The following is a 27,932-nucleotide window of genomic DNA, read 5'->3' on the forward strand; positions in this document are numbered from 1 at the left end:
ACACCACCTTCACTTGCTTATAAACGAAACAAGAACAAACTATGCAACCTCTCATGCTCTGACATTACAGATTCTAATAGCTCATCTTCATTAAAGTATAAAATTCGACTATGAAAGAAAAAATAAATGTGACATCCACAGCTCGATTGGAGTTACTTTGTTCTCCAAGCCTGTAACCATGGAGGTGTTGAGTTTATTCAAACTTCCACATCCTATGCAAGCATTTAGATTTTCTCGAAACTTTCTCACTTAAATGTTAGATTTGATCCTTACTGTTCTTGTCATCAGGACTGCAGTGGTGAATGGGTTAATCCTGCTGCCTGCACCCAATTGTTAAATACAGCCCATTGAAAATATATGTTGCATTCTCACATTCTAGTCACATTATACAATAATTAAGCAAAAACTAGAGTATGTAACAACCTAAGAAACGTATAAATTGAGATAGTATTGAGTTACAGCTTTTTCAACATCTCAGAAAGCAAAAGGAGATTGTAGTTGGAAAGAATATATACAACCCCAGATACATCTAGTGCCTTGTAGCAAATCAGTGTATTCCGAGGCTCAACCAGCTCTATTTGGCACTACATCACCTGATTCAGCTACTTGATATGTCATAACCATGCATCACTAATATTAGGAGACGGTACACATCTTGCTTCCACAGCTAAAGTCTTAATGATGCCCTGGCATGGATCTCCAAAAATTGCATTTGAAACATTGACAGAACAGCTATTTCTTCCTTGGCATGCCTGCAAGAAGAATTTTAATTTATCAATGGAAGGAGTTATCAGATCAAATAAACATACTAGAGGCACCAGTGATCAATACTATGACCCCAGTCGTAAAAACTGCTTGATTGATGGGAGCAACCAAGTTAGTTCTAGATATGTAATGCTACAACTCTAGTTTGGGCATAAACCCTTTGCATAGGGAAGAAAGCTCCACCAACTCTTGGCCAATAAGCTACCAAGTTTCTCATATAATTGCTGGGTTGATTAATCCCAAGTTGGGTTAGGTTTGCACATTTCCTGACCTGACCTATGAGTCTTTCACAGACTAATGCAACCCATTGTTTACATAAGCATAGTTGTCACAGTATCTAGGCGACCCAAGGCATTGGAGAAGGTCCAAAAGCAAGGTGACCAAGGTGCCGTGTCCGAGGCGCCCCCTAAGAAACCAAGGCGCCTTGATGCCTAGGCGTTGACAACTGTGTACATAAGTAACCCAAACCTAGCCTTGTTCTTCCAAGGTTCTATGGGTTGGCTAATCCTAATCAAATGCAGATCCAGGTTAGGTCCAAGTTCAGCAGTTAGCACTCCTTGGTGTACAACCATACCTGACCAGCCCACTGCCACCAACACTCCGCATCTATGTATGCTATAAAAACCATCATACTTACATCAAAGACAATAGAAAATGAACTATGTGCATGACAGTTGCCAACGAAGAACTTTTGACAGTTGCCCCCAGGAGTACCATAACTCGCAAATGTTATGCTGGAGATGGCATGTCCATTATCACACTGCAAGTGTATTTCTGGTGGCACATCCTCGATTGAGATTTTTCCCTGGATAACATCTGGATGTGACCAGCTGCTAAGAGGTGGATAGTGGGACTCTGCCACTTGAGCACAGATAATTCCTGTAAAATGTGACTTCATTGATATCTTGAATGGATTTCCTCCTGTTTCCTCGAAGAGGACATGAAGATTTTTGGATGCCTGCAGCCACGATCGCGGGATATGGTACCTGGAAGAAACTAAAAAAATTGATGTAAGAATTGCTGAAATTCAGACATCTAAGTCATACATCTAGTCCGGCAAATGTAATCAGTGACCAAAATCTATATAAAAAGTGGTCCGGTCACCTTCCGTAGTGATATAACCAAAAAAAAAAATTCTACAGAAAAAGAAACTACAAACTGTTATGCAATTTTTTTGTAATTAATATAAAAGGAACTTTCTGCTCAAGCTAATAACAAATGGCTTTACACTAATCTCCTCATTGTACAGGCATATACCAATTTCAATTAATGATCCTAGACGTATTTCCACATGATTTTTGAGCTTTTATTCCCCCACCCCCCCCAAAAGAAAAAATAAATAAATAAATAAAGTCTCAGAGTACACCCTTTGTATGCTATTACCAGCATATAGATGTCCGCTGTTGGTGGTAGAGCATGCCGGAAATTTTTTTGTATACATGTTTAATCAAATACAGATAATAGGGTTTACTGTTTAGGGTTACCTCAAAACCTACATGTGCAGGTTTTCCAAAGGATTGCAACACTTGAATTGGGTACTTTGCACGGGCAACAAAGATCAACACAGCAGAGATGTTCTTCATGAATTAGTGTTTCACAAACCCTAGCTTTGAAACTTGAGAGAGAGAGAGAGAGAGAGAGAGAGAGAGCCACAATTTTGAGGAATTCTAAAACCATAAAATCGGTGTCTAATAATGAAGTGTGTCTCTCCTCCCTAACTACGTATTTATAAAATACCATCTAAAAGTCTCATATTGAGTTTGTCATTCAAGTGATGTGACCTTATAGGATGCTATCACTGAGATTGCACATGGTGAGTAAGTCATCTACACTAGACAATAATTAGTAACACTAACATACAAGAAGTAGCAATAACAGTTGGAAATAACATGTAAACCTCTAAGTGATTGAAAACATGACGTTTAAGTCCCTCCACTTTAATTATATCACATAATGGATTTTCGGGTATAGAAATTCAACCGTCCCCTAATCTGTCGAAGCAGCCAATACAGAGAATCTCGACCATTGATTGGACATGAAACATTTGTAAAACATCATCAAAATATAATAATTATTTTTAAATAAGTTGCAAACAATTTTTAAACCTGCCACCAAGCTCAGAAATTTGTCCAATCATTATCTATAAATTCTCCCAGTATTTTGTGGATTCCATACAAGAATTAAAGTATCGGTATCGGTTGCCATATCACTTGGTCAAAATTAAGATAAGTATCAGAGGGTATCGTATTCAAGATACGCAAGATACACACATAAATGGAAAGGAAGCACTTTTTTATATACTTTTGCATTAAAAAATAGTTAAAAAAAGCTATACATAACATGTATTATACATAAATACTAAATTGAGAGTATCGCATTAAGAATGCAAAGTTTGTAATTGTCCCATAAATGTAAAATCCTTGTTCCCAAGCTTGATTTCCACTTTAGTTAGAGAAAAATGGTTGACAGTAACTTTGGAACAAAAACCCCTCAAAAAATCGTGTTTTTCTAAAAAGTGACCCATCTTGGCCATTATATGACCGTAGCACACCGCAACAGTATGCATATGTACCGATGTATACCGAAATGTACATTTCACCTTGATTTTTAATTTTTCATAGCGTATCGGTACGTAACGGTGTGCATCGTATCGTATCGGTGTGTATCGGTGGTGTATCAATGCATATTGTAGGATACATATCAATACAAAAGAATTTTAAATATTCCATGTATCGTATCGGTAAGGACTGATACGTATCGATACTTTAAACCATGATTCCATATTTATTATCATTATTTCAGGATGCACATCATGAATCTAGCCTACCGGTATATAGCTAGCTAGTATAGGCATCAACCATTAGCATACCAATACGCAGAAAGTATATCTATAGCAGTAGGGACCTCTAAGGTATGGGGACAAAAATAACTATCAGAAAGCCTTTTCGCATGAACAACTGATGATGATCCATACAAGACTCTCGTAATGATCATGTCCAACACATACAAATATATAATATAAATGTTCATGTTTCATATTTAGAGAAATATAAAACGTGACAAACCTACGTATAGTATGCCCAACACTATCCCTAGTTGTGGATACTTTATAACCTTAGCTTAACACATCACATATAAAATGATAATGCAAATTAATACTCTTAATTAGGGGGTTGATGGACAAACATGTCCAACATTCGCCTCTTTGCTTGACACTAAGGATTGTGATGTACAAGTCTTGACACAAAGGGAGAAGTAAACTTTAAGGGTAATACCAAAATAACTAATCTGAAATGCAAATGAATACGCTTGTAAGAGCATTCGTGGCATATAAAAATTGGATGAGAAAGGGAGAGATGTGCTTCTTTTTACAGGGGTAAAGATTATATTAAAAAGCAAGTGGTGGTTCAAGTGAGGGTAGCACTTGCAGATTTATATATGTTCAGGTCAACGGGGGAAAATCTAAAAGAGAGAAAAGATAGAAAGGAAACATCAGATTAGGACCATGTGCAACTGTGGTACCACAAATAAATCAGTAACTTTGCTTTAGTGCAAGATGAGAACAAATTCTGCACTGTCTGTTTTCATATACTTGTCCGAAACAAAGTGTAATGTGACTTGTAAGATCTCTATAAGGGTAAGTGTACTACAAAGAATAGAAGAGAACCGATTTAATTGGCTGAAATAGTGGGTACGAACAATGTTGCCTCAAAGGTTTCCCGAACATGATGGGAATCTATTTCCGGCAGAATATTTTTATACTCTCAATAGTTTAGTATATGATGTGTAACTTTAGTCACACTACGATGAATAATAATGATATGGTGAAGATTGAGGAGAGAGAGGTACCGCAAAGTGATCATTTTAGTTATCTAGGGTCGGTAATAAATAAATAAAGTGATATAGAGGAAGTTGTTCCACAGAGGATTAGGTGTGATGGATGAAGTGGAGAGGTGTGTCCAGAGTGTTGTGTGACCAACGTATTCCTTTAAAGCTTAAAGGAAACTATAGGGCAGTCGTTAGACTGGCTATGATGTACGGGGCAGAATGCTGGACAGTTAAGTGTCATATAGGTGTAGCAGAGATGATCATGCTAAGTGGCAAAATTAGGAAGGATAAAATTGCCCTGATTCATGATAAGTCCGAGAAAGCCGTTTGAGGTGGTATGGCTATGTTCAATGGAGGCTTGAGGATGCACCGGTAAGGAGAAGTGACTTGATTCAGATTGAAGGATCTAAAAGAGCTAGGGGCAGGGCCTAAAATGACCATAAGGAGAAGTAGTGAGGAATGGCATGCATAGTTTAGGTCTTGTCCCAAGTATGACTTTGAATAGATCTGATTGCAGGGTAAGAAACCATGTAGCCAACCCCATTTTGGTGAGATTTTACTAATTTGTTGTGTTATGTTCTTTTGCTCTTACTGTCTTGGATTGGTTCCATGTAGCCGACCCATTTAGTTGGGTTAAGGCTGAGTTGTTGTTGTTGTTGTAATAGTATTTAAATTTATTTGATAAATGATAAATAAAAAAATTGCAAGGAGAGTTGCTGACTGGTCATTTACCCAACAAAACCAGGGAAAAGGATTTTGTTGGTGATTACCATATGAGATCCTGCTGATTCAATTGGCCTCAATCAATCTATCACTTTGAGAAAATATATACATATGGGGAAATTCTCTCTTTGCTTAGAAATTCTTAACATTCCTACTCCTTATCCGAGGTTTGCATAAGGTGTTAATAAATGCAACCAAATATATTAAACACATAAAAATTCTTAAGGGAGTAAAAACATACCGGCTTTGAGTAGGTCTCCCACAGTTAGTGGCACATTTCATTGCATAAAAGGTGCCACAATAATCACAAGTATTCGGACAGCCATCTTTTGGGGCGACCAGAGACCAATATCTTCCTATGTTGTGGCCGTTAACCCAAGCCTGTCCCTTTCCCATGCTTTCCAAATTGAGTGAAACAGGATCTACTCCCTCAGGAGCATCAAAATATGTCTGTTTGCAAACATATTATCAGACAATAGAGACAGAGCAGAGGGAAGAAATTAAGGCATCCAAAAATAACCATCCACAAAATATCCGATGCTGTTACCTTGTACCATGATAAGGCGGATGGAGTTGCATCTGTTGCCAAATCTATCCAATCTGCCTGTTCAGTTTCATCTAGATCATATATTCTCATAAATTCACCCTTCAGCCCCACCTATAATTAAAAAAGGAAAGAGTTAAGTCAATGAATCAGTTCTCACTGCAGTCCAGAAGCACAGGTAAGTTACAAAATGCCTAAATTTAAGGTGGAGATATGTAAAGGAAAAAAAGTAGAAACTAAGAGAAAAATACCAAAAGAGATTTTGAGATTCTGGAACATAGGAGAAGGAAATTTGAAACTTTAATAAATTATTAAATTTAAAATAAAAAATTTTATGAAGAAGAATAAATGTAGGAAATCAATATTCATCCAGCATATAAACTATATGTAATCTTGGGATTAGGTGTAGCAATTGGGTGGACAGGGTGATCTCTGACCCAGTTAAAAAGCACAAATCCATACCAGACCCACTTAATACATGGCTAATGGTTAGAGCACATAAAACCAAAAACAGAAATCCAATCAATCTGAACGATTCATGTAAAAATTTATCTGTTTTTACAAATTCTAGGTTATTTCCCTCAGTACTAAGTGTTGACCTACTACCAATGACACCTCTGAATCCATACTTTGCTCCACCCCAACCCAATTAACCTATGCTAGACCAGTTCACCCCATCCAACACAACCAGACCTACTTGACTTGTAGTATTTTCTATAATATTCTAATGGTAAATTTTAATAGATATATAAAGAGTGCTCATGAAGTTGATGGAGCAGACAATGTGCTTGTCTTATTGAATATGTTAAATCCATTAGGGAACTTAATAGATCCTGCTACTATCCTGCTACTCATCCTTGACCCACCCATTAAGTTGGTTGGTTGAACCTCCCAACCAGTCAACATTGCTGAATAGGTATGGATAGCTTCAACCCAACAACAGGTGCGGGTATGGGTCAGTTCATGATCAGGTGAGCTTTTCCCTCCCATACTTGGAATTTTCCCAATTCCAGAGGCTGAGTGGATTCTGTCCTTGCATCACCAACACGGACAATCAATTTACTACTATAGAAGAGATTCTTAATGAAGAGAGCTAAATCATTTGGATATTCATGCACCAAATCTTGTATATAGTATATCCAAATGCCTCAACTTGATAGATGGGTATATAAAAGTTTTTTCCACTCCCATGAATCTTAGGGACTGAATTGTTTTAATAGGGCAACTATAAGTTTTGGAGTAAAAGTATCAGTTTATAGGATATTTAACAATCTAGTTTCACATTAAACTCAAACCAATAGTTAAAAATGTATATGAAAACATTGCATGATTTCCTAAATACATGGAAACTGATATAGACAACAGGCATAAGTTAACAAATAATCTCGAGAAACAATACAAAATCAAGCTTGTGATTCACACTAGCTCACATGATGTCACGAAAATAAATAGAACAAAATTCACCTGATAGGTCCAAAATGACTTGGAGAGGTCAATGTCCCCATTTTTCAAACCAGAAAGTCTAATTTGGCCTCTAAATCCTGCCCCATCTTTCTCAAAGAAGGCACCATCGTTCTGCATAATAAACAGATTGACATAATGGAAAGAGTTGAATTAACTATTCTTAAATAAATAAAAAAATACAGTAATGTCAGACCGGGCACGAAGCAAATGTCAAGGGTGGAAAGAACAAAGTCCAGAAAAAAACTGTGGATATGATTGATCTATTTAAAGTTCAAGAACACCAGCAGGAACTTACACGTCATTAAATATAACAGCTCGCGTCATAGTAAATCAGCAATTGATATACTACTAACTCAAGGAATATGAAAGGCAAGTTGAAAACTAGGAAAAAAAAAATCACCATAAACAAATCCATGTCTTACCTTCATCTACAAGCAACGACATATGAATGCGAGAGAAGAACAATCCCAGTAATCTGGACTCACAAACCTCTTGTAGACCACACTTAGTATATAGGAAATGTTTCCATGTACATTGAGATGTTGTTTCCATGTAAATAGGGAATCCATGTCTCACCTTCCTCTCAAAGCATTGAAACATGAATGTGCAGGAGGATCATCCTAGTACTCTTAATTCACGAATCTTATGTTAACCACATTTGTGTATAAAGGGAATCCTTTCCCATGTACATGTTTGTTTATTACTTGTCAGCATTATTCTTTTGGTGTCTATAGAAAGAGGGTTTTATAGTTTCTGAATAAAAAGCATGAATCTAATATAGTCATCACAAGGACTTGATTCTAGCATGGGGTTACAACAGGAAGCAAATGAAAACATTAACTTTACCAAATACTGGCAAGAGAATTTTTTTCCATATATATTACCTGCAAACCCACTGTTTCAGATAATAATGCTAACTCATTCTCTCCTATCAATAAATGAACAGGTTGAACAACTCGGACCCAATGACCAACAGCACTGCCTGCACACCCAAAGTTCCATAACACATATTAGATGGTAAAAGGACACACTGAACTATGTATGCATGAAAAACTAAAAATGCATATGTAAATGAATTGATTATTGCAATTAAGTACATACATGAGGCAAGCATGAATGCATAGACATAAGAAACCAAAAGCAAAGAGGAAATATAAGAGAGAAATTCATGCTTGAGTATAGAAAACTTTGTGTATTACCATACTTCAGTAGGGGAGCACAAGTTGGTCATATCTAGATCGGAAAATTACATTTGAGGTACCTAACGTTTAGAGAAACTACGTCTGAGGTACCTCACATTTGAAATGCTATGTATGAGCTACCTCATGTTCCCTAAACATTGTCTTTTTTTTTTTTTTTTTTTTTTTGGGGGGGTGGGGGTGGGTGGGGGCACCTCTCTTTTCACAATTCCAACTTAACCCATGATGGTAGAACCTTCTCTCCATCCTTAGATTCTCCTCTCCGGCACCCTGGCAGCCCCCTGAACCTCCCTTGCAGCTCTCTTGACACCCTCCACAGCTCTACCGCTCCCGCTGCTATGCAACCTGCATCCCCTGGCTCCTTCAACCACCCACTTTGTCGCAAACACCCCCCCGCTACGCAACCCTGCACCTCCTCATTCATCCACCACTCTGTCACAGCCCCTCTTCCCACAGCACTCCTTCAACCACTCTCTGTCACAGACCCCCTTCCCGCAGGCACACTCACCCACTCTATCAGTCTTCCTTCAACCAATTACTCTGTCGCAGCCCCCCTTTCCATCGCTCGAGCCCGCTGCGCACCGCTGTACCCTCCTCTGTAATCTCTCACGAATTCCAGTTTCAAAAAATGGATAATTTGAAGAAAACCGTACACCATGCACCCACCATGGAAGAGAATCTCCCACCACTTTAACAGTCAGTGTAGAGTAAAATTCCATAAGCAAATACACTTCAATGCATCCATCCTCAGGGACACGTACTTCTCTAATTCTGTTCCACCTTCTCTTGTATACTGCACCTTCACTTAACACAACTGAATTCAAACTCCATGACTAATCTCAACTCCCTCAGTCTGCAATTAATCTGCATGAGATGGCGAGGAGGAGAAAATCTGAGTTCACCATTTTCATTTTCCATTGTCTTTGCCATTATTTTCTCATGGTATGCTGCTGCAATTGAAAGCTCTAAAGATGCATCTGGTGCTAGTACGAAATGGTCAACAAAGAACTGAGAGCCCTCTTTAGGATGGATTCCCAGGTGATCTCAGTTGTCAAAATCGGTGATGGCAACCGAAGGCATTACCATCTTCTGCTGCGCAACCCTGCACCCCTTCTCCTTCAATCACCCACTCTATCGCAGCCCCCATTTCCAGAAGCCCCACCATACTGCATGGCCCTGCATCTCCTTCTCCTTCAACCACACACTCAGCTGCAATTCCCCTTTCCTGTAGCCCACCCTGCCCTTTGCCATCAACACCAACACCCTATCCCTGATGCATTCCTCTGCTCTGCATCTACTTCTCCCACCACTGCACCTGTGACCTGTGCACCACCACAGCTCTGTACCTCTGGTGCCCTCGACCTCTACCCTCAGCTTCCTCCTGCTGCGACCTCGCCCTCAAACCCCTCCCCCCAGCAGCAACCTCCACTCTCTGACACCCCCCTCCCACAGTGACCTCGACCCTCAAACCCCCTCCCTAAAGCCTTCTCCCGCTTCAAAGCCCTGGCGCAGCCCCCCTTGCCCTTGCTGCAGTTATTTACACAAGTCTCCTCTGGCTATCCGTGTATTTGAGTGATGAACCAAAGCTGGACACCAGCCATCTCTCTAAATCCAGCATTGAGCATCAGGGGTGTTCATCTTTGCAAATCCAACTTTAGGATTCAACAGGTAAACCCACAAAAATCCCAGAGAGAGAGAGATATATACAAAGTTAACAAGCCGTCAACGGCGGAGAGGGGAAGAGATGCAGAGAGGGTACTATGGGAGATCACAGTGGAGGGGTGAGAGAAATAGAAGGGGGAGAGAGGGATGTGGTTCCGGGAGGACCCCGAGGTGAGCCTGTGCATGTTGCTGGTGGTAGCAGCATTGGAGGAGGAGGAGGATGAGGATGTGGTGGTGGTGGTTGTGAGGAAGAGAAACCGAGAAATGGACAGATCCGTCAATGTTTTTGGCGGTGGTCTGGGTAAAGTTGGAGATATGAAAAAGTACCCCAAACATAATATTTCAAACATGAGGTATCCCAAATGTAAATTCTCTAAATTTTAGGTAACCAAGATATAATTTAGTCCTATCTAGATTATTGAACTTGTTATCCCAAAGTTCTTAAGAACCATATCCATCTGACTTAGGAAACTGAGAAAATGCAGGAACCTCCCTGAGAAATGAGATTTCTGATAATACCAGTAATCTATTGAGGTTTTGGCTTAAATCAGCACTTATGTCCCTCTCATTAAATCAGTTTGAACTGCTGAAAGCCTTTCATCTGTGAACTACCTCTCACTTTTTCCGTTGTGATTTCCTGCATGTGAATTCATCTCCATCTAAGCCATCTAGGTCTCCCCAGAATTTTCACCTTTCATATCCACCAAACCTTAATGTAAGTGGTAGTCTCTTAATGCATTTTTTAACCAATGGTATTCCAAAAATCTATACAGTTGGCACATGCATATCCTAATTATGACATTATTTTCCAACAGGTTGTGTATCATTTAAAATCAATTTTGAAGGGAAAAGTCAATACCTGCAAGCTGGCCATTTAAGAAAATGCGAACTACATCACGCATTTCATCAATAATAAGTCTGGGACTAACTTCATTTTCCTCCCAATATGAAATGTCGTCATCAGAAATATGTATCCTGTGTTGCATTGATTTTGTACCGAAATTATTAGATGATGAAAATGAGCCTTGTCAAACCAAGAAATTTAACAGGTACAAAGGTAACACAATATACTGAAACTAACCTTCCTGAAAAATGCTATGGGGCAAAAGCAACAGATTAATCATTGATGTTCCTAGAAAAACTAATAGTTGAAATAATGATTCAGATGCTCTGGTTAAAAAAGAATGAACACTCCGCAGAATAGTAAAATTTACTGCCAACAAAACTCAGAGAAAACAGTTTCCAAAGTGCAGGAACTAATCTTCTACAGAAACCATAATATAATCATCATTGATGGTTTGAAAGAAAAATAAGTCCACCCTCCTACAGAAGGTCCAAGTGGCACATAGGATCAAAGTTCATAAGGATAAGAAGGTCAATAATACCACGTCCTAAATTCCCCACCCATGTCTGTCTCCCCTCCGGCGGTTCCCACCGCCTGAGTCTCTCCCAACACCTGCCCTGCTGCTCCCTCTCCTCCTTCCTCCCCTCCTCCCTCTCCTAAACCATGGAATACTGTTGTCAGATCCACCCCTGTCCCCTCCAAATCCAGCCACCTCTTTTCTTTGTTCCTCCCTCCACCTTCCATGATAAGAAGGTTGGCCTTTATCCTTCAAGTTTGCTTGAGCCTGAACTTTTCAAATGGCGGAATTGTATTATCAGACATTTCCTTGGTTCTAGACCAGTAGGCCTCCATTACATATAGTCAAGTCTTCCCTCTCCAAGCAATGAAGACTACTTGGCTCACTATCCACCTTTTGCCTTGAAAATTGTCTCTTCATCTTCAACTTTTCCAAAGAAGCAGATAAAATCACTGCTCTGGAAGGAGGCCCACGGCAGGTAGGGAAAAATCCAAAATTTCTGCACCATTGGGACCAATATACTGCCGTTGCTAAAGTCGACCTCAAAACCATCCTCATCTGGGTTGCTCTCCTCAAGCTTCCCCTTCACTTTTGGTGTCCTAAAGGGTTAGTGGGTTCTGTTATTGGAAAAGCTCTCTTCTCGGATCAACAAACCTTATGGATAGGCTTGCCTTTGCTAGAATATGCATCGAAGCCTCTGTTGAACACATCCTCCCTTCTTCTGTTAACCATAGTGGATGGTGAAGATCTGCAAGTTGTTTGGCCATCATACAAAGAACTATGCTGCCTTTCTGGCCCCTCCTGAAGATAACTCCCTGAAAGCTCCCTCTGAAATCGATGTCCAGAGGAGAACCCTTTCTCCATTCCCTCGTGGTAGAAGGAAACATAGCTGACACTGGAATCACAGTCGCATGCTGCCCCAAATCCTCAAGAAGATGCCTCCCTCTCTGCCATGACTGCTTTGTCGACCCAATGGATCACCAAGCATTGTCTGCCGGTCACAACAGAATGACAGATTATCCCTTCTCTGGTTGCAATCTGACTCTGATGGAGAAGGGGAGAACCTATTGCCAAGCTCCTTGTCCTTGCAGTTGCCTTGGGCTGCCTCATATCTTGCTGCAGATATCACTGAAAGCACCCCCCTTGTCGCACCGCCAAGATTCCTCCTCAAGCATTCCCAAGAACCCTAGCCTTCCTTCTGGTCATGAAACAGCCCCTGAAACCTCATCCTTTTCTCCGTTCACTTTATCCCATATGTTTCTCCCCCCTGGGGGCCCCACTTCTCTTTCGAGAAGACCCTCTCTCCACACCGGTCAACCCTGGCTCCCCTCCTCTGGTCTAACCCAAACCATCTCCATCTGGCCCACCCCTACTTCTAAACCTAGCCAGCCTTAACTCCAACCCTTACCCTGGTCGGTCACCCTTGTCCCTATACCCAAACATCCCTTCTACCTCTAGCTGGCCTCCCTTGCCCCTATACTAAACACTCCTTCTAACCCGATTTTTATACCCTCTCCTTCTACCACTAACCCGACCCACTATCCTCTAAACCCATCCACTTGCAATCCTTCCCATCCCTCGAGTATTCTTCCTAGCACGATATCCTTCATCCCTGACCATCTATCAGATCTTCCTAACCCGGTGCTCCCTCCTTACATACTTGCCAACCCTCCCCCTTCCTTGTCCTCTGATCCCTCCCCCCTCCATACTTCCTCCTGCCACCATCCCCTCTCTCACCCCTGCATCCTTTTTGAATCATGCTTCGATGTCCTCCTACTGTCATACAACTAGCGCCGCCACCGCAGACTATTCATTTGCCCATACCTCTCCTGCCTCACCTTTGACCTGCTAAGTTGAAGGCCCCCTGTTGCTGCATTCTCTTCGCGCCATTACAGACCTTCTGTCTGCCCATATCGCTCCGCCTTATCCCGCCTCGCAGTCTCCTCCAGCCCCTATCTTCTGGCCTCCCACCAAGCCCTGACACCTCGGAAGGTGCTCCCCTGACTCTCCAGTCAGCGCAGGCCCTTCCTGTGCACCCTGTGATTACATCAGGCCTCCAACCTAACCAAGCCATCTCAGCCTATGCCACCCTGATCGTCTCAGGACTTCGGTCTGGCCTCGACACTTTGGATGGTCCCCCCGACTCTTCGGTCAACACATGCCTTCCTCTGCATTCTATGGCTAACTCAGCCCTTCTGCCTGTCCCAGACACCTTGGAAGGTGCTACTCCGACTCTCCATCCTGCCCAGATGCATTTCAATCACCATAAGACTGGGTCAGCTCTTCTGTCAGATCATGACCATGACTCTAACTCTGTTTCTGCTGCTGGTGCCATTCAAAATTCGAAGCCCAAGTCATCTCGATCTAGGTCAGAGAGCAAATCCAAGGTGTGCAGTGCTTCTCAATCCTCCCCCCTCAAGGAATATCATCGCAGGCAGAAATCCAAACTCGTCTCAAGCATCTCCAAAGCCCCTTCCAGCTCCCTCGAGCAATTGTTGCCCCTCCCCTCCCCTTCCAAATGACCCCTTAAACCATCTGGAATGTTTGAGGATTAAATTTCTCATCCAAGCATGTCATCATTCACTCCCACATTAAATCCTCCAATGTTGTCCTTGTTGTCTTCTTGAAACTCGTGCCCTTGAGCTCAATACCTCCCGTATTGTTGCTTCCATTGCCCTTGCCTAATCCTTCCTCTCTAATCTCTTCCTTAATGTCTCAACCATCTCCTCCTCTTCCCAGGCCATCCACCTCTCCATCTCCCCCCTTCCGGCCCTCCTCCTTGGTTCTTTTGGTCCATCTATGCTCTAAATCGTGCCCATGACAGGATTTCCCTTTGGTTTGACCTCTGCTCCTTTGCTCCCTCCATTGGCTCCCTTCGTTGGGGCCTTGCGGAAGATTTCAATGTCATTAGAGCTTCTCATGAGAAGATCAGAGGAGAGTTTGTTGACCTCTCCTCTGTTGATGCTTCAATGACTATATCGATGATACAGGTATAAATGATTTATGTCGGTCTGGCTCCAAATTCACTTGACATAATCATAGGTGCGGTCCTGCCAGAATTGCTTGAAAATTGGACAAAGCTCTCGTCAATGAAGCCTGGCTTGCGGCTTTTCCCTCCTCCCATGTCTGTTTTGATCTCCCCAGTATGTATGGCCTTTCTCCTATCTCCCTCCATATTCATCCTCATATCTCCTTTGGGCCCAAGCCTTTTAAATTCTTTGACATTTTGTCATGCTTGACCCTTCACCAAGACTTCTCCCAATTACCCAAGTTTTTTGGGCCATCACTATTTAAGCCTTCTCCTCTCCCCTCATTACCTTTGCCAGGAAGCTCAGGAATGTTAAAGTTGCTCTTAAGAGATAGAACTCTATCTCATTTAGCAACATCTCATCCAGAGTCTCTTCCTGTTGGGCATAGCTCGATCTCCACAATCAATCCCTCGCGGAAGAAGAGAAATCGGCCTCCTTTGACCTGTCCTCTCTTTTAGCTTAGGAAGAAAGCTTCCTTTGGAAAAAATCTAGAATCAAATGGCTTGAGCTGGGTGACTTTAACACTGCTTTCTTCCATAGATCTCTCCAACTAGAACTAATGCCAACTCTAACACTGCTTTCTTCCATAGATCTCTCAAAGCTAGAACTATTGCCAATTTCATCCCTAAGCTCATTTCTAGAGATGGCCCCATTCTCCTCAATCTTGAGGACATCAAATTTGAAGTTGTCACCTACTTCTCTGACCTCTTCCATCCCCCTTCTCCTTCCTCCAATCCCCCATCCCCTTCAATCATCTCAACAAATTCATTCCTTCTCATATCCTGCCTTCTCTCCAAGCCATTTGGTCTGATGACGAGATCCTTGTTGTAGTTAAGGGCTTCTTCTCTTCTGATTGGCATATCATTAGATCTGATCTCATCTATTCCATCAGAAGTTTCTTCCTTAACTCCAACCAAATTAAAGGAGTTAATCACACCTTCCTTTGCCTCATCCTCAAGAAAGAAGGTGGTGATTCCATGCCAAACTTTAAACCCATTTCCCTCTACAATATCTTGTATAAATGCATAGCCAAAATTTTGGCTGATAGGATCCAGCTTTTCATTGATTCCTTAGACAGTGCAAATCAATCGGCTTTAATTATTGGTAGAAGTAGAGATGATAATATTATTTGTCATGAGATTGTCAAAGTGTTTGAGTGCAAGTCCCACTCCTCCATCGCTCTCCTCAAAATCGACATCCCTAAAGCTTTTGATTCCATTCGCTGGGACTTCATCTCTAAAGTGCTGCTTCAAATGTCCTTCCCCCCTTCCTTTGTCTATTGGATCCACTCCTGCATCTCCTCCCCTAACTTCTCCGTCCTCGTCAACAACAGCTCTATGGGTTAATTCTCTTCCTCTGCGGGTATCAAGGAAAACCGCCCCCTTTCTCCCTTCCTCTTCTCTCTAACTCTTGAGGTTCTCTCTCGTTCAATTCAGTACTCCATGGACCAACACCTCATCTCTCCGATCCCAAACGTAAATCCCTCATGCTCACTCATCTAGCCATCACAGATGACCTCATGATCTTCTCTAAGGCTGACCACTCTTCCATCTCCTCCATCATGTCCTCCCTCGAAACCCTCTCTGGTCTTCGCATAAGCCTCCTCAAATCTAGCCTCTTTCTCTCGGGAGTTTCCTATCATAGATTTTAAGGTGTCACGTTGGCGCCTAGGCAGTTTACCTGGGTCCTAGGTGACCATCACCTTATTGCACTGCATGTCGCCTTATATTTCTAGACTTATTTATGTCAAATATCATTTAAGTAAATGTTTCGATAACATTCATAAATAAACTAATACCCCCTATATGAATCAAATAAATTAGTTTAAAAATCAAATTCCAAAAGGATAAAAAGCCAACCCCCCAGTCCAAGAACAAAAGCTGGATTTTTTATTGTAGGGGCAATTTTCAACTTTTAAATGCTGGGGTTTTTCTTAATTCTGAAAATTTTATAAATCTTATCACGGTAAAACACTGTTAAAAAACCAAAAGTTGGGTAAAATAATCTTTTTCTTTGATGTCCTTAAAATTATTATCATTTAGGAAATTTTAACAGGATTCGTATACTTTAAAATAAGTTTGACCGGAATATAACTTTGTCATTACAACTTAGATTTAAGTAATCTTAGAATTGTTTGAAAGTTGGTTTTGTGTTATACCTAATACAAAAAGTCTAATATAAAAATAAAATCATTTGATCAGTAAAACTTACTATAGAATAAGAGCATTCTCCAAATGTTGATTTTTTATGACTTAATGTGACTTAATGTTGATCGTTAATGATTTGATGTGGCTTAGTGTTGAATTTTGACGACTTGATGTGACTTAATGTTAATTTTTTATGATACAAGGTATATGTAGCGTACTAAATAATGTTAGAAAAGAGTGAATAAAAAAATAATACTTGGTGGCCTTGTTCTCCTTAAGGCACCCACCTTGTCGCCTAAGTGCTTAGGCAGCCCTCCAACGCCATGGTTTGCCTTGGCATAGTGACTTATGTTTCCGACTCTTGCCAAGCTAGGCTCCTGGAGCTCATTGGCTCCTCCCTAGGCTCCCTTCTTATCAAATATCTTAGATTGCCTCTCATCTCCTCCAGGCCCTCAGCCCACAACTGCACTCTTATGCTTGACCTTATACAGAAGAGGCTCTAACTTTGGAAAGAAAAGCTTCACTCCTATGCTAGTTGCCTTATCCTTATCAGATATGTTCTTCAATATATGTACCTTACTGGTCTAGTGTTTTTGTCCTTCCTATCACTACCACCAAATCTATTGATACCCTTCTATTACACCCGTGCCCTAATCCGGTCAAATTTGAACTATTGTGACAGGCCTTAGATCGGAGATCGAAAGTACAACCGGGTTTTGGCTTGTGGCTACGCATTGCCGAAGGGGTAGGGATGACCCCACATGTTCATGCATCGCGTGCTTGTCTAACTGGAGAGAATCCATACCTTCCTATCCCAGACGGTAATTGACCTGACTCCCCACACTTGATTTCCGGCACGCATTATAATTGTCGAAAAGCCTTGGGCATGTCCGAGGGTAACCACCCGTGTGAGACCAACCTTGGGACAGCAGGCTATCTTGACCACCGGAAACAAGCCACCGGAAGCAGCCTAGGCATGAATCTGGTGCCTGTTTCCGATGGGTCCACAGGCTGCTGTCGAGGTTCTGATGTCGGTGGGTACAGCCACTCGCATCGTAAATGGTTCCGGATGATCCCAAATCATCCTCCACACCTTCCTCTTGATGTGAACACCTTATGGACCTAAATGTGTGGGTCCTCATGCCCCAAATCTCATTTTAACCCTATTGGCTCAAAAGAGGCCCAAACCAAACAGACCATAAGGCCGACATAAGTTATAAGTTGGGAAATGAGTAGGAGAGGAGAGAAAGAGGAGAGGAAGGAAGAAGAAGAGGAAGGAGAAGGGGATTGAAGGCCTACCTTGGTGCCGGTTGCCGCTTTGTAGCCGGAATCGTTGCCAGAGGTAAATACAACCTCCTATGCCACTCTCTCTTCATTTCGACCTAGACAAAGCTAGGTATGGATGGGATCCTGGTGTACACACCATGTTAGGGTTGTAGGATGGGTGTTCTACCCTCCCAGGTGTTGTTTCCGAGCTCGAACCAAGCCCGGTGAACTCCGACAACATGTAATGCCAAAAGATTAACTAGGGTTTCAATCGTTCGATCGACGTATCTCCCAAACGGCTCAGTGGAAATTGAATTTTCTTGGCTTAGAATGATGCTAGGGACATCCCCTACAAACTCCATGAAACAAATACCGACAATCGGGCCCGAACCAAAAAACCCTAAATTGTTGGACTGCCCTGTATCTCCATCGAAAATAGTCCACCGAATCCACTGGGTCTGTTTCCAGTGGCATATTTCTAGTGGACTTGGAGCCTTATGTGCTCTCTGTCACCTCCACTGAAAACAGGTCTAATATTTCCAATAGAAATGCCCTGTTTCCTGTGACAGTACTGTCACTTAGGGACAGTGTCTGTACATTTTGGGGGGGTGACCTGTGTGGGTCCCTCCCGATGTTTTCGACGCGTACTGATGTAAGATCCCCTTGTGTCTAGGACAGTGACGTGCACGTGCCCTGAAGCCGGAATTGAATTGATCGATCGGTGGTCGTACTTGAACCCGAACACGACCGATCGTAAAACAGGTGAGGGATGGACAGTATTTATTTTTAGAATTTTTATCATTTATTAAATTGCTCACATGCTTAGAATTATATGCTTAATTGTAATTGTCATTTTCCGATCATGATAAGAATTGTATGGAAATGTATAACAGGATCCGATGTGGCCGAGGTGGTACCGGTACCATGATCGCCGTGTGTTTGGATGTGTGTGTGTAAGACGGAATCCGGCGTGGCCGAGGTGGTGCCGGTGCCATGATTTCCGTATGTATGTTGCATTCATGCATTGATTATGTGTATTAGAGTTAGTTGTAGTCGCGGGCTACACTTTGTGGCCAAGGTCTCGCTAGTATCGTGTACCCCGGGATTGCATTTGAAAATGGATAAGCTTCGTGGCCGAGGTCTTACCGGTGTTGTTTAGTCCATACTCAACTATTATTGAATACTAGATTAGGTAAACGATCTCGGGTTTCACTTTATGGCCAAGGTCTCTCTGGTATAGTGTACTCGGGACTGAATTTGGAGATGGGTTACATTTTGTGGCCGAGGTCTCTCTGGTATCGTGTAATCCGTACTAATTGTATCATTATGAAGGCATGTAGTATATATATGGTTAGGTATCACTCCCTATACTATGCACCCTTGCCAATAGGGGTTTAAGTGTTGGATAACCCATTGTGGTATGTTTGATGAGCCTTCCCGAAGTGCCTCTCGCTGTACGATGTGATTGTTGCCAGAGGTGGGAACCTGTCCAGCGTGTCGATGTGTTACCGGTGCCGTGACTGCCAGGAGGGGGTTATCAGGGGTTTGCTGGGTGACCCATGGACACATACGGGGACTAGCAGGCTTCTAATCACGGCTAGGGTTTGTATCGCTACATAGTTGATGTCGTTTCCGAGACAAGGGATACAACCTAATGTGTTGTAGTAGCATTTACCAGACTTAGTTTATATTGTTAGGTGGATAATAAACAAATGAACTGCATCACGAGCATCATGGACTATGTGTTTAATTTTCGTAATCATGCATCATAAATTTCTACTACTATTGACGTGCTTGGATGTGCTTGACCCCACCCCTCACTGAGCGAGTTGGAAAGCTCACCCCACGGATACGCCCCTTTTTAGATGATGATGCAAGTACTGTGGTGCAGATGGCGGGTGACCCAGTATCTTCTGAGTCAGAGTATAGTGTAAGCGACTGGTGGATGCCAGAAGCAAAGGAGCACGATCAGGACTATGCTTACGACCACTGTGCTTGCGCCGCACCATAAGATTGTACATCATATTTTGATACTTTTGGATATAGCTATGGATCATAGTTTTTAAGGCAGTAAGGCGACGGAGGCGTTTAAGGGTCTTTCGGAGCGCCTTAGTGATAAGGAGGGTATCAAGCGTCGCCTTATCGACTAAAGCGTTCCTGTGTAATTTTTTTATAGAACCAATATATTTGGCTCAAATCCTAGTTGAATCCTATTACTCATATGTTAAATAAATATTGAATGTTTATATTCATACCAATGTAAGATATTCATCAAGAAAACAAATCAATAAAGTAAATAAAATAAGTTCATCTTCATCAATCATTAATCACAAATCATCAATCATCAATCATCAATCATCAATCATCAATCATCAATCATATTAACATATAATATAAATACATAATTATGAAACAAAATTATAAATATAAAGAAAAGAAGACATAAGAAATACAAGTATTTATTATACTTACCTCTATGATGCCAAAATGAGTGCCTAAGCCCTAAGGTCATCCACTATATTTCTACTCCTGTCAAAGAAGACTGAAGCTCACAGCTGCCCGAGCAAAATGGTTGCCTGGATCAGTGGTTCTTCCTTGATCCTTCTCAAAGCCCTTTCTTAAAACCCTTGACAAAATCCAAACCCTATTTGTGAATCGGGTTTTTATTTTGTTTGTTTTGGTTATTTTTGGTGGAGTAAAGTTGATCCCATACATCTCAAGTGTTAACAAAACTATACACCTACCAATAAAAAATCTATATTTGGAATCTTCATCAAGTAATTTTAAAATGTGTTAAAAAAAAAAAAAACCCATAAGGCGCCACTTCACATAAGGAGGAGCACTGCCTTACCATCTCTAGACCGCATCAGCGCCTTAAAAACTATGTTGTGGATTGTATATTTTCTTGAGATTATAGTATATGACATGGATGAATGTAATTGAATAACCTGGTTATTGATATTTTATTACCATTAGATGTTTTCCCATTTTACTCATAATGCCACTACTATACTCTGATTCCGCTGCTTATGTTGGTTTATGATGTGAGATTGTGAAAATGTTAAGGTACTGCTATCAGAGATGCTGGTAGGTTGGTAAGACAGGTACGTGTCTTACTCACACCGCCGGTATTCCTAATGGTAAGTTGGGTCTGCCGGGAGTGGGGTGTGACACCTTCTCTGTTCCTTCCTTTGGAAAGGAATCAACTCCTCCAAATTCCTCCACCCTATGAGCTGGGTTAGAGTTTGTTTTCCAAAATCAGAAGGTGGTCTGGATTGAGAATAATCAAAGATGTAACACTGCTAGCACTCTTAAGCTCATTTGGAAGACTGTCACCAAGCATAGAAGTATCTAGGTCTCTTGGTTCTACTCTTCCCCTCTCAAGAATGATTCCCTCTGGATTGCCTCCCCCTCCTCAGATGCATATTGGATCTGGCGCAACATTCTTAGCACCAGATCCACTGCTCTTGGTACCATTTCCTCTATTATTGGTAATAGCTCTTCAACCTCTCTCTAGTTGGATCCTTGGCATCCATTGGGAATCCTACTTTCCTTGATCACTCCTCGGGCCATTTACTCCTCCAGACTGTCTAGATCTGCCTCTGTTGCCTATATCATCTCTCAGAGATTGGTCTCCTCCCCTCCCCCCTCCCTCCTCCCTCGCTGATCTCAGGTCCTCCCTTCCACCCCCAATTCCCCCTAAGCATCGGAGAAGAGAAGACAAGATCCTTTGTCTCTCTTCCCCCACGGGTTTGTTCAGCTCTACCGCAACTTGGGATTACATTCGCTCAAAAGGCCTTCTTGTCCAAGGATTAAAGTATCGGTATCGATTGCCATATCGGTCAGCTAAAATTAAGATATGTATCGGAGATACGCTAAGATACGCACATAAATAGATAGGAAACACTTTTTTATACACTTTTGCATAAAAAAATAGCTAAAAAAAGCTATATATAACATGTATTATGAATAAACAGTAAATTGAGAGTATCGCACTAAGAATCCAAGGTTTGTAGTTATCCCAGAAATGTAAAATACTTGTTCCCAACCTTGATTTCCACTTTAGTTAGAGAGAAAAATGGTTGGCAGTAACTTTGGAACAAAAACACCTCAAAAAATTTTGTTTTTCTGAAAAATTACCCATCTTGGCCATTTTATGACCGTATTGGTATGTATACACACCGATATATACCGATACGTACCGAAACATACATTTCACTTCGATTTTGAAATTTTCATAGAGTATCGGTACGAATCGGTGTGTATCGGTGGTGTATCCGCGCGTATCGTAAGATACATATCAATACAAAAGGGTTTTAAAAATTCAACGTATCGTATTGGTCTGTATCATATCGGTAAGGGCCGATACGTATCCATATCGGCCCTTGCCGATATGATACGGACCGATACTTTAAACCCTGCTGTTGTCTCTTGGTACAATATCATCTGGTTTAAAGCTCATGCCCCGCCATAGCTTCATTACTTGGCGAGCTTTATCCAACTACCTCCCTACGCAATCTTTCCTCATCTATCAACCCATTCCAGTCCCCCCCTCTTGTTGTCTTTGCTGCAATGGTACCAAAGATACTAATCACCTCTTTTTCTCCTGCCCTTTCTCCTCCTTTGTCTGGAAGAGGGTCCTTAGTAGCTGTTGGCCGTCCCGTAGAAGAATTATACCCTTGAGAAGAGAATGGATCTGGGTTGGTATAACTTATGGTGGATCCTCTATTTGTGATACTGCTAGGAAACTAACCTTTTGTACAGCTATCAACCACCTCTGGATGGAGCACGATATTTATAGATGGACTTCCAATTCTCATTCTTTCAATAAGATTTTGAATGCCATCTACTTTGATGCGAGCTCCAAACTTAGTTTCTCCGTCATCGTATGGTTCATGATACCCCAAAGAACAGGCTCACTATTATTTCTTAGGGTCTGCCCTATCCATTATCTCCCTCACCCCCCCCCTTTTTATTTTCTTGTTGATGGGATCGCCTCTTTTGTGTTTTCTTTGTTTTCCTCCACAGGTGGGCTCCTGACTTTGCCCTCCCCCCCCCCTTCTTTTTCCCTTGTATATTCTTCTCCCACTTGGTAATGAATTTATTTATTCATCCAAAAAGAAAGAAAAAAATACCACATCAAAAACTCTTTTTTTCCCTTCTCCGGTGAAGCACATCAAAAACTTGAGACGACTGAAAAAGTCCTCTCGCTGTTAAATAAGTCCCTTTCGCAACCAATAAATGCTTCCACGTGTAAATTCTTAAATCATGGTTCATAATATAATGAGTAAATACATTTCCAGTCTTGCTTTTACTAGTAAAAAAAAATATTATCCTTGTTACAGAATTTCCTGAGATAAAAAGGCATGCCTCATTATATTCCCAAAGGATTCATCATGTTTTGAATATTTGGAAAAACACGCAGAACATTTACACGATGAAACACATTGAATATTAACAAGGTTGATGCAACTATGACCATAAATTTTCAGAAAATGATATACCTGGTTGTATACCACAAGTAATCAGATGTGTCCTTTGTCACATTTAAATGCTCCCATAAGCCCTGAACAGTGAAATTATCCCCCCACACGCCAATTGGATCTTTAAGAGTCATCCAGGTTTTTGAGGTAGCAAAGGGAATTTCATAATGAGGCGATAATTCCCCAGGTCCCTTTTTATTTGAGGACAGAGGAGAACCAAACTCTAGTGTCGTAATGGAAATTTGTGACCCAACCTGGTATAAAATGTGAAGGAAGAATGAGTTGACAAAAATTATTCAGATATTGAGAGGTCAGATTTGTTCCAACATTTTATCCAAGAAGAAAAAATAGTATGCTATAGAAACGGCACTAATTACTGATAGTAATGCAAACAAATGAAGTAAAAAATCTTAAGGAAAAAAAAAAAAATTCTGAGAATTGAGAAACATGATGACAGAGCTAACAGCTTATATCAGTTTATTAAGCTCATAACATTTTTCTAATGGATACGGAGAGATTCCATTATTTACTATCACAATGAGAAAATGAATTTAGTGTTTAAGAAAGTTCTAGTATATAGATGCAACCAAATCTCCTCTAACGAAGCTACTCAGTAAAACCAAGGTTTGAAATTTTGGTTTCAGCCAAAATATTTTCGCAAAATGGCCAAAACCCTACACGTTTTGGCTAATGGTTTTAATAGAGCAATTCGGTGGTCAGACGGCCATATTTAAAACTTAAGCATCTCTAAAATAATGGAATCTTTAGCAAGTTTAACAACACATCCAAAATGGTCATTTGGTTTCATACCATAGATTTGTAGTGTACCCCATACTCTGCTGTCATGAATATTTTTATATATTGAAATATAATATTTTGTCATTAATCCACTCTTCAGAATGACATTTAGGATTTTTATAAATGGAGATATCATATTTTATTGTTAATTCTTGTTTCTAAACAGGTATTCTAGAAGAATGGCTTGGAAAAGAGGGTCTATACTGTTGGTGTAAACCTGGGGTTTTTTTTTTTGGTCCAATAAATTAGGGTTTAAAATTTCAGACACATATTTTAGGTCAACATTCACTGTTATGGACCCTGGGTACAACATGTCAAACATATTTATGTTGTGTAAGGAAGAGGGAGTGAGGAACTAGAGAAAGAGAGAGCAAGCAGTAAAGACTGTGAAGACAAACAACGAAGGCAGACAACAGCAGAAACAGGTACACGACCCACCACCTGTACTCCCCTGCCCCTTTCTCCTCTTCCTTCTTCTGTTGCTGCTATTTCCTGGCAGTGTGGTGGCTGCTGCTGGCCAATGGCAGTGGCTGCTTCTTCTGCTGCTAGCCGGTGGTGGTGATGGTGGTTTGACCGGTTTCTGTGGTTTTGGCTGGCTCTGAGGCTGCTGCTGCTAAGCACTCAGTGTGAATCAAGCCATACCATTACCGATACGTTTAGTGTACCAAATAAACCAGATGAACCTCCGTTCAAGTGAAGGTACCACTGTACCAGTACCATGACCAGTACCACATGCCATTTCTTGGTCACATTGACAATTGACCAGTAACAACTGGAAGTTGTTGCCGGAACTTATGCTTGATAGAACTATCAGGCGGGATATGACAAATGAGGTGGGTTCATTAATAATTCACAGATTCAAAATGCCAAAAAGAAAGCATTTGTTCTCCTTCCCTATCTTGCATCTGAAATTGTTTTTACCCTGAGGGATCTCTCTTTCATTTATCTTTAGAGCCTGGAATCTTGGCAGAGTGGGTCAGACTCCTTCGTTTAGTTGGGGAACCAATAGGCATGAATTTGAGGTGCCCTTCAGTGTGGAACCCACTACTAGAGAGGATGGAGGAAAGACTGGCTCTGTGGAAGAAGTTCTACCTTCAAGAGTGCCCATCTCCTTGGAAAGAAAATATCATATACGAGAATGAGGTGGAAAATGGTGGATGGAAGTGAATGGCATTCCATCAAGGTTGCAGTGTTGGATAATATTATTACATGCTATGGTAAGTTTCTGTCTAGATGTGCTTTTCAAGTTGGTGACAGATCTAGAGTTCAGTTCTGGGAGGACAAATTGTTGGACGATGGAATATTATGTGGCCTATACCCTTTTCTATATAGCTTGGTGTCTGATAAAGGATTTATGCAGAATCAGGTATATGAAATTGTTAATGGCTCACTTATTTAGGAGTTAGTGTTCAGAAGAAGGTTGCAAGGCTCTATATTGATATGTTGTGTGGTGAATTAGTGATAGAATGAGATGGATGAATACTGTTAAGGCCAATTTTCAACGAATGCTTATCATGACTTCCTGTGCAGAGAGGAATGAGAGATTGATGATGGATCCATCATATGGAAGAGTGCTGTCCCTCTCACAGTTTCTGTTTTTGCTTCGATTTTGTCCCTGAAGAGGATGAATCTCCTAATTGTATGGAGGACAATTATTTCTGTTGTATGTTCTGAGTATCTGCTAGTATATGCAATCTAAGTCTTGTGGAGATGAAGCTGCTATTGTATGTTCATAGAATGTCAGTTTTCTGTTGCATTGCAGAATCTTTCCTTGGTCTGTTTGGTTTAAGTCAGGTCTCCTCACCCTGGCATTGGAAGCATTTGTTTACTAACTGGACTGGTATCCAGCTTCCCCCTAACGTTTCTCTGGTATAGCATTTGATCCTATGGTATTTGTTGGGTTTTGTGGACCTTGTGGATAAAAGACAAAAATCTTTTCAATTGATAGAGGGGTTGGGGGAAAAAGGAAAGTGTAAATTCTTCATTTTTTTTTTTTTTTTGATAAGTAATGCATTAGTTACAAAATATCAAATAAGCAATCGATACAGCACAAAAGGTTGAGCCCTATCCGATGTATGAAGAATACAGATTTGATGTAATCTGAATAAGCCATTTTAGTAGCCTGTGAAAACTCCAAGTTCTCTTTCATGTCCAGAAATTCAAATTTTGGTTAAAATCTTTTCACAACAAGCCCACTATATCATAATTACAAAGTAAATGTAGAAGGAAAATAGCATTAACCTTCATTACTTCAATGGAAATGGAAATTTCTAAGGCATTGAAAGAAATTTAGAAATGTAGAGGAAATGGCTGTGGCTGACCTTGGCGGTGTTAAAAGCCGTGTTCCTACAGTCCGGCAATATACTCACCGACCAAGGTGGCAAAGTATATTTGCAACCAAGGAATGTCACAGTAGCTGTGCTATGTACATCAATATTCGCAAGAAATGCTGAGCAGACAATTCCATTTCCTGGCCGACTTATGTTAAGGTCTTCAAAATGAACACGTTGACTATATATATACGCCTGAAAATGGCCAATGACAACAATGCAACAGACAAAATACAAAAATAAATAAACTAACAACAAAAAATAAATCCTCGACAATGAATTGCTGGCAAAGAAACTGGAGAAGGTGTTTACAACACTCGAGCAAAACTCTGTTGCAATGAAAATTTAAACTCCAACACTGAAGTATGTAGAAATGAGTTGAACTAAAACTTTAAGTTCTTCAACAACTTATGACCAGTTCATCTCCATTTCTATAATGACATTGTTCTAGCAAAATAGGAGAGAAAAATGCTTATAAAAGCCTCTATTTTTTGGACAGGAAAAAAAAAAAAAACTAAGCAACTTTTGAATACGATTTATTTAATTGGGGCCTAAATTATTCTCTTTTTTCCATAAGCATATAACTTATTATGATGATATTTTAGACAACATATACATGAATAGGAATCTCATTTTAATCATTAGATTAACACAAAACCTCCTGATTTGGTCCCAATCGTATATACTGTGGTGAATCATCAACAGCAACTAAAGCAGGCTCACAAAGCTTTATTGCTGCATGGAGATCCTTCAAATGCCCCCACTTAGGTTGTCTTAGCAGTCCTAAGTAGAAGAATCCATTACTGAATTAGATACCAAATGAATATTTCCAAAGGGACAGAATAAAGAGATTGATCCAAGCACGGGGGGAAGGAGAGTATAGAGGTAATGCATGTGATGAAACAAATGAGAAATGAAACTTTCCGTCAAACATAAATGAATCACCTACCATATTCATCAATGGGAGCATCGTAGTCATAACTAGTTATATAAAACGGGCCCCCTGATGTCCGTCCGAAGTTTGTTCCCCCAAAATACTGCAATGTTTATCAGGAACAATAAGCATAAATTCATATATGAAAGGTAAACCACACATCAAAGGAAGCACATATTCAAAATCACAAACATGACCCTAGAGGCCCAGAAGAAAAAATTCTAGTTATATCAGGGTGTTCAAAAATCATAAAATGGTCAAGTTTCATAGGGTCAGGTGAAAGGATAGTTGTTTTAAAGTGTGGCTAATGCTAAAAACACGACCACAGTCATAGTTGTCACGGCGCCAAGGCGAACCAAGGCGGTGGAGGGTTGTCTAAGCGCTTAGGCGAGAAGGCGC

The 27,932-nt window shown here is 40.8% G+C and overlaps 1 protein-coding gene across 1 annotated transcript; it reads right to left on the bottom strand.

Annotated features, from left to right (window-relative positions):
• Positions 1-347: 347 nt before the first annotated feature.
• On the bottom strand, positions 348-27,727 carry LOC122092184 (beta-galactosidase 9-like). The gene is made up of 12 exons (XM_042662527.1): positions 27,722-27,727; positions 27,549-27,636; positions 27,258-27,382; positions 26,591-26,794; positions 23,493-23,725; positions 11,045-11,160; positions 8,209-8,306; positions 7,325-7,435; positions 5,864-5,974; positions 5,558-5,766; positions 1,403-1,751; positions 348-752 (listed from the first exon to the last, which is right to left on the bottom strand). Exons 1-12 carry the CDS (start codon positions 27,725-27,727, stop codon positions 615-617), a joined length of 1,788 nt encoding a protein of 595 aa, XP_042518461.1. The 3' UTR covers positions 348-614.
• Between the last annotated feature and the right edge of the window lie 205 nt (positions 27,728-27,932).

The sequence above is a fragment of the Macadamia integrifolia genome, chromosome 10 (genome assembly GCF_013358625.1).
Source record: "Macadamia integrifolia cultivar HAES 741 chromosome 10, SCU_Mint_v3, whole genome shotgun sequence".
Lineage (NCBI taxonomy): Eukaryota > Viridiplantae > Streptophyta > Magnoliopsida > Proteales > Proteaceae > Macadamia > Macadamia integrifolia.

Excerpts from the sequence above, each read along its gene's own strand:
- LOC122092184 (XM_042662527.1), bottom strand. Across the intron at positions 27,383-27,548 it reads TGCTCCCATTGATGAATATG|GACTGCTAAGACAACCTAAG; the intron begins GTAGGTGATTCA and ends TCTTCTACTTAG. Across the intron at positions 11,161-23,492 it reads TACTTGTGGTATACAACCAG|GATACATATTTCTGATGACG; the intron begins GTATATCATTTT and ends AATGCAACACAG.